This window comes from Grampus griseus, assembly GCF_964374135.1.
Source record: "Grampus griseus genome assembly, chromosome: 7".
In the NCBI taxonomy this organism is placed as follows: domain Eukaryota; kingdom Metazoa; phylum Chordata; class Mammalia; order Artiodactyla; family Delphinidae; genus Grampus; species Grampus griseus.
This window is the reverse complement of record NC_139001.1, coordinates 30,588,814-30,606,594: the sequence shown is the minus strand read 5'-3', so window position 1 is coordinate 30,606,594 and position 17,781 is coordinate 30,588,814. Positions and strand designations below refer to the sequence as shown.

The window sequence follows — 17,781 nt, the reverse complement described above, 5'->3', positions numbered from 1 at the left end:
GCACCTGAAGAGAGCAGGGATGGTGTTCAGTAACGTAAGCCCTGCGCATTACTCAGGTGTAGCAGCCCGACTTGTCAAATGTGTAAGTGACACACAGTTTGGCGGGTTAGCTAATGCATGGATGACAGAATAGGGATTTAAAAAGATCTCAACAGGGAGAACTGATGAGCTGCAATTCAGAAGATTAAATTTAATAGGGATAAATGTAAATTCCTCTACTTGGGTTCAAAAAAAAAAAAGAAAAGAAGCAACTGCCTCCCGTCTTACTCCCATCCAGTTCATTTTCCACGCTGCAGCCTGGGTGATCTTTGTAAAACGTAAATCCGATCATGTCACTTTCTTGCTGAAAATCCCTTAACAGTGTCCCATTGCCTTGAGGATAAAGACAAAACTCATTAATGTGACTTTTGAGATTCTCCATAACTGACCCGTTTCTTTCTCCCCCATTCGGTCTCTCACCAGTCACGCGCTCATGCTGAGCACTTCTACTGTACAAAGGATTTTTAGATTCTGTGTGTGGGACCTGTTTTGGGGCTGTCATGTTTCCTCTGTCCAGAAATCAACTTCACCCTTCCCTCTACATCTCCAGGTCTCAACTTAAAGCCATCAGGAAGGCCCAATCCATAAACTAGGTCTAGTCTCTGTATTACCTATCTTCCCAGTTCCCTGAGCATCTTTGTTTCGTTCCATGTATTTAGTGAGTACCTACCATGTACCAGGCACTGTTCTAGACCCTGGAGACAAAATGGTGAACAAAGCAAAGCCCACATCCACATAGAGCTTATGTTCTAATGGAGAAGATGTCAGTGATGAATGCTTTGTAGAAAAAATGAAGCAGGAGGAGGAGATAGTAACAGACTTGTGGGTGGAAGGCCTTACTTTAGGTAAGGTGGTCCGGCAGGACCTCTGTGATGATCTGATATCTGTGAAGATGTGAATGAAGGAGAGCCATGAACTATGTGGGGGAAGAGTGTGTCCCAAAACCCTAAAGAGGGTCGTACTTGGCATGTTTGGGGAACTGCAATGAGTCCAGGATGGGTGAAGTACGCTGAGCAAAGGGAGAGCCATGCAGAACAAGTTGGAAAGGCCCCCAGGGACCAGGGCTTGGAGACTCTAGTAAGTTTTTAGATTTTCTTCTAAATGTGATTGGAAGCTATTGGTAGGCTTTGAGTCAAGAGACTTTCACGGTAAGATTTTTGTTTTGTTTTTTGTTTTAAAAGGATTACGGTAGCGCCTGTGTGGAAAGTAGGCTATAAGGAGTAAGCGCAGAATCCCAAAGATGAGTCAGGGGCTTATCACATCTGTCAAAGTGAACGGCTGAAGGTGGCTCTGATCAGGAAGGTTTGCTAATAGTCCTCTCACTATTTGTGGTTAGTTGTGTGATAGAAACCCTGCTGGTGCACGGCTCGAGACTGTCTTGTTCACTTCCACAATCCCCGTGCCCAGCATGATGACTGTCATAGCACTGGATCTCCACGGACATTGGTTGGACAGAGACCTGGCTTAAAGCAGTTAATATAAAAAGGACTTCAGGATTTTCATTGACTGTACACTTGACGAGCCAACAATAGGCCAGTTTGGCTGCCAAAATCTAATACTGTCTTAGGTTGCATCAAAAAGTTGGCAGGGGGTGAAAAAGAAAGATGTGAGTCCCCAGGCACGCCAGGCTGCTTCTACTCTGTTGAGACTATTGACCTGATCCTACACCATTTTTTTCCTCTAACTTCTAATAATGGTGGCCCTCAGTCCCAAGACCACACACTGGATTCATTTGTGGTTCTCTCTGTTGCTTCATTCCTATGTTCGAGCAATAAATTCTCTGTGATGTCACTTGGATTTTTCTCTTTCTCCCCTGCTCTAACATTGTCTGAACAATAGTCAATGCCTCCCCTTGGTAACAATTTCCAGGTGTATGAGGCTCAAGACAACTTATGACAACCCTATTTCTTACTTCTGAGACCATCAACAACCATGTTTAAGAGACACTGTTTGCCCTTTCACATGGTTATGAAATTCTACTTTAGGAGGTAGTGGTGACTAGTGAAATGTATAGTTCTTGATGGTAAAGCTATTAGCAAAGTCCTACCACTTGGACTCATATAATAGAAGGAATGTATACTTTGAAGTTGGGAACTCTTCAGTTCCCAGCTATCCCATCCCACTTGCTAACTTAATGACACAACGCTTCTGAGCCTCAGCTCCCTCCTCTGTAAAGTGAAAGTAATAGTGTTCACAGAGCTTTTGTGAGGACTGAATGGGATAACATATATTAAAATGCTTAGCATGATTTGTGACACGTGTAAGTTGGTAGTAAGTTTTCGTTTCCTTCCTCCTTATCCCTGTTAAAGAGAGACTCACTCTATGGAAATATACATTGTAAATAGTGGGATGAGAGATGTGTTGTTTCACTGGTTCATAGTGAATAATGGCCATTTGTTGTGTGACTTATAGGGTAGCCTCTGCCCTTTTTTCCCCCGTGGTTTAATCAATATTGATTTCTTGCTGATAACGGAAGTACTTACCAAGGGCCTAGGAAACATGAGAGTCTTCATAGTCTAAGTACTGGAAATAGTCCAACCCTTGGGTAGATCCAAAGAATTCACCGAGAAAGAAGTTTCCTGGGAGGGATCTCACGGTCTTTTCCCTGTCATAGATTTAAAAAAAGAGAGAGAGAGACTCCATACAACTAACCTGAGGGCATTTGTAATCTGTAACTGTTTATGATGTGAAGATGAATAAAATACTATCTTTGCCTTCATTGAAGTTTCCCACAAATCAACATAACATAGGATAAAAAGTGGTATATTTGCTTGGAGGCAAACCTAAAGTGTTCTGGGGGAGACAGAAATAGAGTATTCTGCAAAGAGGAGGTTATAGTGGAGAGCTGGGCCCAGGAGAAATGTAGTATTTTTATATGAGAGGTTTGAGGCATTTCTATTAAGGATAAAGACAAATAGGAAGAAACAAGAAATCACTGTAAATGACTTCAATAACAGGTAAATAGAGGAAAATATAGGGAGAAAGGTAAAAAGGATTCAAACCTTAAATAAAAGACTAAGGAAACTATTTTCTAAGCAGGTGAATTTAGTGAAGCTTTTTGAGTAGGTTAGAGAAATGATGGAAGTGATGTTTAGCATAGATTAATCGGAATATGGTAAATAAGATGTAGAGTTGAGCAGGTGGAGGGAGGTCAAGAGCAAGTTGGAGGCATTTGCCAAAGTTCCGTCATGGGATGGAAGAAGCCTTGGGTCTGGTTATGAGGACACTTGGAAGAAAGTCATGTGACCTGCTCATGAAGGTAGCATGTGTGCTGTCAGGACAGGAATAGCCCTGGGCCTAGACATGGTTTCCTTTCAGTCCACCAGCTTAGCTGCATTCTCTTTGTGGTCCTGTATTCCAAACAAATTTTTTAATTGCTTATTCTCAGAATTGATTTCATCATATCCTTATGTAGGTGGCAAGCAGGTGATGAGACTTTCGAAGAATATCCTCAGTCACTGCTCACATTCTTAGCCCAGTGTCCTCCCCATTACGCTTCGGGTTCTAGTTACTCAAGTAGTCTTAGGGCCACTGGTTCTGTGATTTAGGAAGCTGTGGTTATAAGGACAAGATGTTTTAATTTATTAAATATTAGAATCATCTTGCAACGTATTTCAGAGAAATTAAATAGTACTGTATTGTGAAACTTGTTACAAGATTCACATTACATTCTTAAATACCTGAATTAAGGAGATAGGGCTGAGACTCCAGGGAAAGCAAGATGGTTAGAGTTTGGAGAGTACCAGCGAAGAGAGGTCTGCATAGAGAGTGAACTCCAGAACTATATAGAGAATCTCTCTTGGGTATTATACACAGAGCACTCATCAGAGCATGTATGTGAGGAAACTACCAAGGCTGAGAAAATAAGTCCCGAAAGGATCCAGGAAACAGTACCCAGAGCTCACACAGGACTAGGAATGGTACCTGTTCCCACCAACAAGATTGCGAAAACCTTAAAATCCACAGGACATTGGATAAGGTGTGCGTAAAGGCACTTCTTCTGCAGTAGGGCATCATCAGCCTAGGGTAAATGCTGCTGTAGTCCTGACTGACACATCTTAAAAGCAAAGCCCAAAAGGATTAAATCTTTTTAAGTAACTCAACTATATCCCGAAGAGAGAAAAAATATTTATAAGAATGTAAAAATACCGAGCACCCAACAAGGGTAAAATTCACAGTATCTAGCACCCAATAAAAGATTATCATGCTTGCCAAGAAGTATGGAAATATGACACATAATGAGAAAAATCAATCATTAAAACTAGAAGTGGTACAGACATTAGAATTAGCAGACAAACACATTAAAAAATTATTATGTTTGTGTTCCATATATTCAAAAGCCTAGAAGAAAATTAAACATGTTAAGTGGAGGTATGGAAGATGTAAAAAAATCTGTCCTCTGGAAATGAAAAGTTGAATGTCTGAGATGAAAAATACACTGGATGGAATTAATAGCAGATTAGACAATAGCAGAAAACAAGACACAGAAATGAGCAAAGAACAGTGACCTGAGGAGCAGCTTCAAGGTGGCCTGAAGTATGTGTGATTGGATTGCTCAAATGAGAGAGAAGGGTGAACAGAGAAAAAATATATGAAGAAATAGTGGCCACAAATTTTCCAAATTTAATGAAATCTAGAAAGCCAGATCCAGGTATCTCAATGAATTCCTGAACACGCAAAAAAATGTTTAAAGAATTCAAGTCATGCAACTTATATTCCCTCTTACTACAGTGGAATTAAAATGAAATTCAAAAACAGAACGCTGGCAAACCTACAAATATTTGGAAAATAAAGAACTTCTCAATAACACATGGATCAGGAAAATACTAAGAGGGAAATTAGGAAGTATTTTAATTGAATGAAAATGAAAACAGTACATATCAACATTTGTGTGATTAAAAAACATTGTGGGATGCCAGTAAGAGAATAATTTATAGAATTAAACTATATTAGAGAAAGGAGAAAGTTCTCAAATCAATGACCTCAGCCAGGTTTCATGTTAAGAAAATAAAGAGGGTTCAATAAAATTGAAACCAAATTAAGCAGTAGAAGGGGAATAATAAAAAACAGAATACAAATCGATAGAAAAAATTTGAGAAATTAAATTAAGATCTAGTTTTTTAAGAAGGTCAATAAAAATGATAAACCACTAACCCGACTGATCAAAATAAAATAAGACAAGATACATGAACATTGTTAGGATTGAGAGAGGGGACATCACTATAAATTCTACAAATATTAAAAGAATTTTAAGGCAATATCATGAACAATAAATTTGACAACTTAAATGGACAAAACTTGCGAGAGACAAACAAACTCATCCAAGGGGAAATAGTCGGAATATCCCTATAGCTATTAAAGAAATTGAATTATAGTGAAATACTTTCCCACAAAGAAAACTCTAGGTCCAAATGGCTTTATTGGTGAATTCTATAGGAGGAAATAATAGGAATTCTACAGAAACACTTCCAGATAAATAAAGAGGACAGAATGCTTCCCCAACTCATTCTATGAAGCTGGCATTACCAAAGCCAGACAAGGACATGGAAGAAAGAAAACTTTAGATTGACATTCTTCATAAATTGGTATAAAATTCTTTTTTAAAATTTAGCAAGTTGAACTCAACTATGTATAAAAAAGATTATGACCGAGTAGAGTTTGTCCTGGGAATGCAAAATTGGTTTAAAATTTGAAATCAATCAAACATTTGTAAGTCACATATTAACAGACTGAAAAATAAAAATTGCATGATCACATCAGTATACACAGCAAAGTATGTGACAAAATCCAGTATCATTTAATGAAAGATACAAATTTTAAAAATGTTATTTGGGGACAAATTTGTGGTAAAATTTTAAAGAAAAGCAAGAAAATGATACAGTACAAAATTCAGGATTGTGGTTACCTCTGAGTAAGGAGGGAAAGGAATGAAATTGAGTAAACTTACATTCTTTTCTCAAACCCATTGGTTGATACACAGTGTTTGCTTTACTTTTGTCTGTTATATCTTACACATATGTTATAAATATTTTAATGTTTCAATACTTCGTAGCAGCAGTTTTTAAGGTTAGTGCGTTTTCTTTTTGTTTTTGTCTGAAATGGTGATGTAAAAAAAAGACATCTATTTACTCTATTTACAGCTTTGAAAACTCATAACATTTGTGTACTGAAAGAAGTACCCTCTGTACCAAGTATTCAGTATTGTTGTTAATGTAATGTGATATTTTCTGTACACAGAATGAGTTGCTCTTTCAAGTGTCATTACCATATGGGGAACAACAGTGAGATGGGTGCCAGCAAGCCCAAAAGTAAATTCATAAACACTAATAACCTACTTATTAGAGATACACAGTGAGTTGTGACTAGACTACCAATTATATTTTTTTCTACAGTTCACTACTCAAAATATAAGTGAGTTTATATTTGTAACGAACAGTTCTACCATGTTGTGGTCTTTATTTAGACCTATCCCAGGTTCGAATTCCAGTCACCTTCTTCCAGTCACCCTTTCCTTGCCAGGAGAGTATCTGCAAATTGCACCACAAGAATTTTACTAGGTTTATACACATTTTTGTTACAACATTCATAGAACCATATGTATGCCACAATGAATATCTTTCACATTCATTGGTCTAGAACATTTTGCTGAATGGATGTATCCAAATTGCTGCTTCCTTTCTTTACTCATTCAAATGTTGCATTCATTCACTCAGCAAACATTAATGAGTACTTACGAGGGGGTGGGCATGATTCCAGGCTAACAAGGAAAAACAAGACATATCCCTTCCTTAAGGTGCTCATGTTTAATGTGAAACAGACCCATACACAAATAATTGAGATATTTACAAATTACTTTGGTCCTGAAGCTCAGCCTGGAGACATGAGAAGATGACCTGGAGAAGATGACATTTGAATGGGGTCTTAAAGCATGTTTGCCTAGCAGGAGAATGGATGAATTTTCATTGTAAGTCAGAAGAAATTCCATGTGCTATGTGTATACTATTGTACAGATGCATGAAGTTGCACGGTCTGTTCAGAAACATACTTCTGATGTGATAGAGTGCAGAGCACCTAGCAGAAGTGGTGGTGTGTGAAAGGCAGGTATAATCCATCTTTAAGCACTTGCTTCTGCTAGATTCCAAGATAAGTTTTTATATCCTCTAGGTTGTCTCATACTCTGTGGTAGGGGGCATTATCTACATTTTTACAAATAAGTTCAGTAAGATTGAAAAAGACTAAGTAATTAGTCCATGGTCACACATGGAATTAGTATCAGAATCCAGGTCCCTGTAACAGCTAAGCTTGAGCTCTTTCACTCTTACAATGCTGCTCCCTTGCCATGAACAAAAAGTGTCCCAGGTGTATTGGTTCAAGTACTCAGTCACCAGAAACCTTTATTATTTTTGTGAATCTTCGTGTCTGTGTGACTGTCTACTATATCCCTAACACATATCCTTCTTCCTTTATTATACTATTTATTACATTACATTGTATCAATACATTATTTATTTGTATCTCCTCATTAAACCCCAGGCTTGAGTGTCTGATTCTTTTCAGAAAGAAAATGCTTATTGAGTAGATTCAAGACAAATGAATCAATGAATTTATGAAGGCATGTTTTGGGTTTTCCAATGCTTTTTAATGAGATAAAGACAATAGTATAAGAACATAAGGAAAGTATTGGATTTTCCTAACTTTAGATTGAAGCTCTCCTAAGATTCATGGAGAAAGAAAGGGAATTCCCTGGCGGTCTAGTGGTTAGGACTCTGTGCTTCCACTGCAAGGGGCCCAGGTTCGATCCCTGGTCTGGGAACTAAGATGCTGCGTGGCCAAAAAAAAAAAAAAAGGAATTCTGAGGATATCACTGAAAAGCTGTGAACATATGAATAGTTGGATAATGATGAGGGAATGGGTCCCTCATTTTTGTCCTGTGGCAGCCTGGCTGGAAGATGCTCTGTAACATTAGAAGAAAACTTCAGCTGTTCTGATTAGCGTATTGTCAGAGCAGCAACACGTCCAGGGATGAACAGGGTGCTTTGGGGGAGATGGTGAGATAAACATTTATGTCATTATATTGTACTGATCACCTAGCCCCTTTTTCAGCAAAAGCCTTATTTTGTTTTTGTATTTCGCTTTTTTTCCAAGAGATGGAAGAATTTTTCAACACATAAGAATTTATAGCGCTGAAAACTCAAAAAGTCTCCCTAAGGAGTAGCAGTATGCCAAATAGTCACTGACATAAGAAAACACTATAAATTAATGCAGTAATAGTTCATGGTTGCTAAGGCAGGAACTTAATTTACAACTTGAAACAGGTTTGTGTTCCTTAGAAATTCTGGAAATCAATCAGTGGTATGGAAACTGATCTGCTAAAAGAGAAGAAAATTGATTCTTACTATTGGCAAGTACATCAATTTTTTTTAAATTCTGAAGGAACAACTTTTAGAAACAAGTTTATTAAGCATTAAGGAATTATTTAATATTTAGTTTCCTAGTAAACTATCCAAAGAGAAGTGTTTATGGCCTCATTAGAAGATAGATTTTTATTGTGCCAATCATCATCTTCAAAACTGCAGTCTCTATCATGCCAAAGACAGGAAAATCAGAAGTTAAATGAGATAGAGCTGTCTATGTGAAAGACCAGCATTGCATCATGTTTTAGAATGCTGCTTTGCATCAGAGTATCTCAATATGAAGTAGTGGGAATCTGAACACATTTGCATATTCCCCATTCGTGACGTAGTGTTGGCATTCTCAAAAAGAATAACTACCTGGTGGCAATTTTTATCTGAAGAGATTTGTGCATGTTAGCAATATACCATCTTCTGTCAGCATAAGAAGAGCCTATGGGGCCCATTAACTCACCAAATCTGCCTCTGTTCTTCAAAGTTTTATTAAGCAAGTGAAGTCCCTAATAATCACTTGTAAAATTCATATCAAATGCTATCAATAAGCAAGGGGATTATTTTCCCCCAGTGAGAATGCATTTGAAGAGTATAAGAAGGCTTGACAAAAGAATAAAACCTTTAAGTGATCACTATATTAATATAAATATATCCTACCAGGAAGCCAATATATGTAAGTAGTATATGCACTTTAATGTCTGCCACTAATAAGTTCTCGGAGTACCATATTTTTCACAGATTTTCTTCCCGTATTTTCTTTCTTTATGGTTTCTCTCAACTCTAACAATGAACCTCGTTGAAATTAAGCCAAAAGACACTGTGTGTTTATCCACACCTTTTAAAAAGTTTCCACTAGTGTTGGGTAGTTCATAGACCTTTGATTAACTTCAAAGGTCTATAACCAAAATAACTGGAAACATAGGCCCACAGGGTGCTGTGTTTCCTGAGCAAGTTTTCCTGAACCAGAGGACGAAGCAGGAAATTAACAAACATCCAAACCAAAGAGTGTCCTCCTTACGAAAAACCTTATAGTAATTAAATCAAATAGTGTCCATTGATCTTGAGTTGAATGCCAGGAAGCAGGAGCTTAATAGAAATCCCATTATCTAAATAAATCTAGAGAAATCTCAGGAGGGACAAGTCCACAGTGCCCTCTAAGAATGTAATAAAAAATGTCTGTGAATTTCATCTTCAGAAGGACTCAACATTTCCCTAATACCTCTTCAATTACTATAATAACTCTTTAAAGTAATCAAGAGCAAATAGTACCAATCTTTGGAAACTGAAGGATAAGAAAGGGAATATAATATGCTCTAGAAACTGGAAGGAAGGAAGGAAGGAAGGAAAGAAGGTAGGTAGGTAGGTAGGTAGTGAAGGGAAGAGGGAAGGAAGGGAGGGGGGAGGGAGGGAGGAAGGAAGGAAAGAAGGTAGGTAGGTAGGTAGGTAGGGAAGGGAAGAGGGAAGGAAGGGAGGGGGGAGGGAGGGAGGGAGGAGGAAAGGGGAGAGGGAGGGAGAGGTGGGGAGAAGAAAGAAAGGAAGAGAAAACAATCTGTCATTAGAACCAGAACAAGAAATTTTGGTTCCTGCTCCATCAACCCTCTCTTACTTGACACTTTTGGTACCTTACTTACCATTTTGGAATGATAGACCTTTCTCACACCGGGCTCACTCATTTTCAACCTCTTGTAAATAAGCTCTTTGTTTAAAATGACATAGCTATCGTATTAATATTGCTACTGTTGCAGCTGCTGTGCTATCTAAATAATATGCAGGAAATGACTAGACTTAAGCTCCAGCCCTGAGAGGAAACTTTATAGTAGCTTTAAGGTAATGTGAGTTATAAAAGAAGTTGAGTATTAATTATAACACTTGTCATATTTTTAAAAAGCTTGGTGGTGTGTATAATTTTACCTCATTTTCTCACTTGCTACTGTTATTTAAATCACTTCCCAGCACTAAGCATGTGCATAAAAGATGATTGTTCCCAATTTAACCTTTTAAGTAAAATGTATTCTATTAATTAAGTCATTACAGTTCCCTCTATTTTCTATGATGTTTATTCATTTATCTTCTGTCCTCAAGATAGACATCTGTGTCAGTGAATATTTTGGAGAAAGACCCCTAATTTTTATGCCCATCACCCATTTGGATGTTCTACACTGTTTATTGTAATAGTTTGGTAGTGTTCTAAAGAATTTCAAATTGTCAATTAAAATAATTAGTATTCCTACTAAAAATAGTAGATAATATTCAGCCAAAAAGTTAAGTTACCATGTTCAACCTAACATGGCAAGGGAATTTGTAGTACTTAAATTGACTTAGATTTAATGGGATAACTTATGTCTGTTAAAAAAAAAAAAAAAAAGACAAAAACAAAAAATAAGATCCTACCCTTGTGTGAATTCCTTTTTCAGAATAACTGCACAAAATAAAATCATGTATGTAGTCTGAATACCATATTTCCTTTGCCTTTCTTCCACTACAAGATGAACTGGGAGCCATGTAAACCGGGAGGTAAAACCTGCTGTGGGTATTGGATTATCCATGAGATAGCAATTGAAAGTACCTTGTGCCCTGCCTATTCCTTTATAATCCTAGGCAAGTGAAATCATAAGCACCACCGCCATCATTAAATTCACAACCTTTACCGCTCTCAGTTTCCATTTATCAAAAGTTTTCATTTATTGAGAAACATGTACCTGGAACTGTGCTAAGTGCTTTTTAAAATTTATTTCATTCAGTTCTCACAACTCCTTGTACAGTGTTTGTATCTCATTTTTCACATGGGGAAACTAAGGTTTAAAGGAGCTTAGTAACTTGCCTGATAAATCTTGAATTCAATCCACATCTGTCCCATTATTAGCTATCATGTTATTCTGTAACATCTAATGTAAATTAACTCTATTTAGTTTATCATTAATGATCTAATAACTAATATTTATTAAGCACTTACTATGTGATCTTCTAAGTATTTTGCATAAACTTACACAAATAATCTTCACTCTAAACCTACGGGGAAAGCAATATCAACCTCATTTTATATATGATGAGATTGAGGCACAGAAAGTTAAAGTAAATTGCAGGTAACCAGTAAGTATCTAAGTCAAGATTTTAACTCAGACAGATGATTTCTTATCTGTGTAATGGGGATGAATTATTTCAGCTTGAACCTATTAGAACTGTAGATTTCTGAACATGTTAAACAAATTTATAGCTAACACTTGTTCGTATTGGTCAACATAGAAAGATTTCTATTAATAACATATTCAAATTAAAAGGGTAATAGTGTTCTAACATACGGGTGTTTGTCAAGTGTTTTCTTACATTTAATTCATGTTATCAATAGTCTGAAAAATATAACAACTCTTTTATGATTCATCACAAGTATAGTAGAGTGATTAAAAGTGCCATGTTTAAGCTCTGGCTCCTCCACTTACAAGATATGCTGCAGTTTCTTTATCTGTAAAGATAATAATAGCTATCTTTACAGGTTACTGTGAGCATTAAATGAATTAATAGCTATAAAGAGTATAGGGTAGAACTTGTATATTACAAGTGCTCAGTATTAGCTTCTAGTATTATTTTTTTAGTCACCATCATTGTTTTCCAATGTTTTTTCATTTGTACTATAGATTCCACTGTATATTTTTTCAGACCTGGGAAAGACAGAATTTGGCCCACAATTGGAGGCTGATACATATGGATTGACATCTCCAACTGGAAACACGAAGAAAAGTCCAAAACGATTTTTAAGCAGTTAATAAATACCAGGAAAATCACAAACATGTAGTGCTCTTGTCTAGAAAATAAAGAAATAGCTTAGGAAAGGAGTGCTAGGTGGGTGTGGGAAGACTTAGGAAGATTTTTGTATAATAACTGGGTCAGTGAAATATGACTGAATGTTGTAGGTAAAGGAAGGAGGAGCTTATTACTCTGAGACCAATCTCATATTTGGGAAAATGGAAGAGGTCCTCCTTGTTGGCAGAGTTCCACTCACCTTGCTTCTACCCTTGAGCCACCAGAGTTTTAGAGACTAATGTAGACAATGACATATGGTGAATATTTTTTTTATTTTAACATCTTTATTGGAGTATAATTGCTTTACAATGGTATGTTAGTTTCAGCTTCACAACAAAATGAATCAGTTATATGTATATGGTGAATATTGCACAGCTGTTGTTGAATATTGAAGTGATAATCCATGCAGAGTTGCTTAAGGATTTAGAACTTGGCCTCTTTGTTCATGAGAGATATTGGTTAGTAGCTTTCATATAACGTCTTTGCTTGATATTAACATCAAGGTAATGGTAGCCTCATAGAATGAGTTGGGAAATATTCCCTCCTCTAAATTTTCTGAAAGAATTTCTGTAGAACTGGTATTATTTCTTCCTTAAATGTTTGGTAGAATTCATCAGGAAATCAGCTGGGTTTAGAGTTTTCTTTCTGGGAAAGTTTTTAACTTTCAATACAAATCGATTAAAAAACAAACTATAGGGCTGTTAGATGATCTCTTTCTTCCTATATAAGCCTTGGTAATTTGTGGCTTTCAAAATCATATCCATTTCATCAGAGCTGTGTTCATCTAAAATTTTATCCACTGCTGAAGCAAGATTCTTCTTCCTATTCTAATGGATGCCCCTGAATTTTGAAGTTTTTCACTCTGGGTATTGGGAATAGGAACTTTATTCCCAACCTTGTGTAAACTTTGGACGCTGTGCTCTTTCCCCTTTGGGGCGGTTCTGTCCCAGGTCTTGGGTAGTTTCCTCACATGCATGTGATCATCAGCAATTAATTAAATACCTGAGGGGATCCTTTGCAGATCTCAGAAAGATTTCTGTATACCTCTCTTCTCTCCAGTTCTCTGACCTAAACTCTGCTTTGGTTTCCCTGGGCCTCCAGCTTCATGTCCTCAGGCTGGAATATCCCTGGGCTCTGCCCGTGTTCCCCTTCCTGCACCACAACCTGGAAACTTTCTCTAGACAGTAAGCTGGAGCAATGGCAGGAGTCACCCCACCTGTTTTCCACCTCTCAAGGGTCACTGTCCTCTGTTGCCTGATGTCTGATCTCTTGAATGCCATTGTTTCGTGTTTTGTCTATTTTAGAAATTTTTTTTCAGGAGGAATTGTAAGTTTGTTCCCTTTTGCTCCATTTTGTCCAGATACAGAAGTCTGATCCTTGGGGATTAGATATATTGCTGTCATGCTCAAAGAGTTTTATGATATATTATACAGCTCTAGATTCTTGAGTTTTTCTGTTTTTTTGGATACAGAAACAACAGCCCAGTTAAAAGAACTGAAAGTATTAGAATTTTTTTTTTTTTTTTTTTTTTTTTTTTTTTGCGGTACGCGGGTCTCTCCCGTTGCGGAGCACAGGCTCTGGATGCACAGGCTCAGCGGCCATGGCTCACGGGCCCAGCCATTCCGCGGCATGTGGGATCCTCCCAGACTGGGGCATGAACCCATGTCCCCTGCATCAGCAGGCAGACTCCCAACCACTGCGCCACCAGGGAAGCCCTAGAAATTTTTAAAAGAATGAAATTCTATTCACAGAAGGTTTAATGTACATACATTTCTTCATAACTGTCTTTAAATTAATAGAATTGAGGTGCCCCAGGCAGGCTGGGGAAGATGTTTTCTCAAATCTTTGCCAGTAAAAGATTTCACTTATTACAAATCTATATTAATTTATTGTTCGAAAAATGGCTGATTTACAAGCAGGTCTGATCCTTGTCTCTTTAATTTCTTTGCAGTGCCAGATGAAAGCAAAGTCCATTCATTGGCTGGACACAAATCGGGTAAGAAATTCCTTGTAACTGACTTTATATTCTCCTTCCTGGAAATCTCTGGCTGTGTTTGAGTAGCAGATGGAAGCTGTTTCCATCCACTCATCACTTAAAGACTTGCTAATTAATACACGAGATGTCTCCGACTTCCACAAAGGTGAATTATTGCTTGGCCATGTGTTGTATAGTGGCATAATGTATGCTGACTGAAATGTTTGAGAAGGAGGAAGAAAGGTTTCCAAAAAAATAATTATAAAACCCCAAATCTTTAACCTGTATGCCAGCTGAACACTTAGAATAACAAAAAATTACAAAGAAAACCCAAGAAAGTTTGAAATTATTTTCCATGATGACTCTCACATTAAAGTGACAGGACAAAGAATTCCAGAAAAAGAAAAACGTGGCCATTTCTTCCTTCTCAAAAAAGAATCATTTTTTTGCCTGTCATCACAGGGGATTGGGCCTGAGATGACTGTATTCTCTTTCTTTAGACTCATGAATGAGCTCCCTGGAGGTGCCCTAGGAAGTCCACCAGGACTCTGAGGGTCTCTAGGCTCTTTCTCTGTTTTGTGTGATATACCTTCAGGTCTAAAATCCAAGCTTTTCCTTCATTGCCAAATGACCTACCTTCTGTTCCTTTGCCCTTTCTTCAGCATCATTTATTCACATTAGTTGAAAACACTTAAAGCTACTAAGCTAGTAAATACAGCAGTAATCCTTTTCTTGTAAGGGTGCATTATTTGGGGGGAAACTATCCATTTTACTCTTAGAAATGCCACTCCAAACAACAGGAGGGTTATGATTTGTTGGCAGCCCTTCGTTTCTGAAACAAAGAAGTCGTTCCCATCACCAAGCATCTCCTGTGTTTATGGGCCAATTATGTTCTCAGCAGTAAGTGGCCTTGATGCCTCATTACTTCCATCATGTTCCAGGACAAGATTATGATGTTTTTTCCTTTTCTTCTTTCTCCAGATTCACTAGTGATAACAGCAGGGAAGGTCTAGTTCACAACTCTTAGATGTTTTCTTTTCTGCCCCTCCTAATAAAGAACCTAAGAGGTTAGATCACTGTGAAAGAAAAGATTTCTGAGGGAGTGATAAATTGCCACACGCTGCTTGTTCCCATGCCTGGTACTTCTTGTCCTTAGCTCTCTTATACATATGAATACTTGAAGATAAAAACCTATTTACATACTGGGATGGGCTTCAAGGTAAGAAGTAGAAGCATTTTTTTTAGAATGTGTATCAATTTGGTTTTTGAAAACAAATAATAAACTTGCTGGCTTTTTCTGGGAAATCGAATCTTACTCTAATCTTACTTCATTTCCAAACAAATTACTGTTAGCCAGTAAGCAAAAATTATTGTCACTCTTTTTAAAGGCAAACATTATCTTGGTATATTGGTATAGTATTTTAGGTAAATTTTAATGATATGTTTTTATGTAGTGTGAAATAAAGATATTAGGAAAGAAGTACTCTAAACATAAAAATTGAAATAATCTTCCAAATTAAAAGAAAAATGTTAAAAATGGCATAATTTTAAAGCTGTCAGTCAGGTTAACTGTAAGGTTCACATGGCAGAGTTATTTTAGCTGGTAATAGAAATAATACTAATGGTCTTCATATCCCATGAATCAAACTGTTGAAATACATCAGATGTTTTAAATAAGATTTTTGTTACTAATGAACTATTATTACAATATTCACTATTCTTATATTTTAAGTACTTTTATATTCTATCACAACATCATCAAATTTTTCATTGGCTTTTTGTGGAACCGGGGCAAACGCTGAAAACAGCCAGAAAGTTGATAACTTTGGAGCCAAAGTGGCATACGATAAAACACAGTGAAGAGGGCTAACCAGTCACCTCAAATTGTGAGCTCTAGACTTAAATGAGAGCACTCTATGAAACGTTAGAGACAGTACTGAGAAAATAAAAAGCAGCATGAAAGAAAAAGATGCTATTAAGGTCTTGAATTATAATGCTCCTCAAGAACCCATCCCTCCCATGAAGTGCAGCTCCTTGTGTGGGCTACACTGGGTAGAGCATTTTCCCATTAGGCTTTGGTAGTGAGGACAGTGAAAGAGAATTAAGGGTCCTTTTGATTCTGGCAACCTGTTCAGTCATTTTTAACATTCACCTAATATAGAACTATAGTCTCCATCTGCTACAGTCTAGACCACTAAGCAAGTGCCAGTTTGGATTGTAATGTGCAGCGTGCCCTGATCATTCGTACTTATCTCGCCAATGTCAGCTTCTTTTTTGTTTCACCTTTCTCTTCCCCAAATCCTTTCTCCAGAATTTTCAGGTGAAAAAGTGGTATCTCTTTTGCTAAGAAGAAAGTGTATCTCCCTCTGTCTCTTTTTAATCATGGAAATGTGGGCCCCTTTCCCACTATCCAAGACCATCAGGAAGTTAAATTAAATTTTATGTGCTGACCTAAATCTATCATCCATCCTCTTATTTAGGATGATATTCAACATTTTAATAAATTCATCTGAGTTAAAATTTCTTCTGAGTCAGCTACTTAGTGTGTAGAGAGCCATTTCATGCCAAGTTCCATCTGTTGGTCTGGCTTGGGTACTTCCCAAATTTGTGACAATATTTTTGGCACCATTTCCTTGGCTTATTCTTTAAATGGTTGATTCCTCAGAGCTCAGATCAAATCAAAGTCTTAGGTAAGATAAATCTTTCTAACATTTTTGGCCCAAAATGTAGTATTCCCTCACCTCTGCTGGAATCAGTCCAGTATTCTTGAGATATCTCTAATAATCTATCTCACGGGCTACGCCTGGCAGTACATTGCATCTCATACCTTGGCAAGGGAAATGGCAGGCTGGTACTCCTGTTTATAATCTTATGGGGTCCTCTTCCACATATAAGAGGTATTAATGTTTATGGGATGGTGAGACCTACCATAGAGAAGTTAGGAGCAAAATGCTTTTTGTTTGGCTCCTTTAAAAAAAAAAAATCATAAGTTTCAGAGAGCCTTGAAAAACCAAAAAACTGTCTTTCACCTTTTTCCCTAACTATCTCAGTAATTGAATTCTGACAAAACTCAAATCCTAGCAATGCACAGGGGAAATAACTTCAGCAAAATGTATATTTTAAACAATAAAACCATTTTTTAAAATGACAAATATTCTGAGGAAACATTAGAATCCAGAGAAAAATGACATCAGATTTGTCATAGCCTTTTTTTTTTACATTATGCTTTAATTTTAGCTATACACAGACTCATAAAGTATGTCCAAGAAGGAGTCCTTTTTTTCCCTATGTACTGAACTGACACTTAAGCCAATAGTTTAATGCCCCTCAGCATTCAGACAGAAAGGACTTATAAATTTGACTTTTTTAAAACATGCCGTCATATTTCTTTGTTTTGATTTATTGCTTAGAATGGTTTTAATATGTATTGACTGTCTACAGAGATCTTTGCTGACCCAGCTCTTTAAGATGATGCAGTACTGAAGAAAGCGGATGATGAGTCCTTCTTTATGAGCTCTGACATATTAATTAGCAAAATGGACTAGAAAGCTTTCCTATTTCTAC

General features: G+C 37.1%; 1 protein-coding gene across 3 annotated transcripts in view; it reads left to right on the top strand.

The window, feature by feature from the left end:
- PARD3B (par-3 family cell polarity regulator beta) overlaps positions 1 to 17,781 on the top strand; it is a gene marked incomplete at its 5' end in the record, with an annotated part of 1,039,339 nt that overhangs the window by 637,695 nt on the left and 383,863 nt on the right. For all 3 annotated transcript variants that reach the window (XR_014296988.1, XM_082658175.1, XM_082658174.1), the window contains one exon: positions 14,194 to 14,238. Coding sequence is in view for 2 of the 3 variants with exons in the window: in XM_082658175.1 (XP_082514301.1) it covers positions 14,194 to 14,238 (45 nt within the window). The remainder of the gene's footprint in view (positions 1 to 14,193; positions 14,239 to 17,781) is intronic.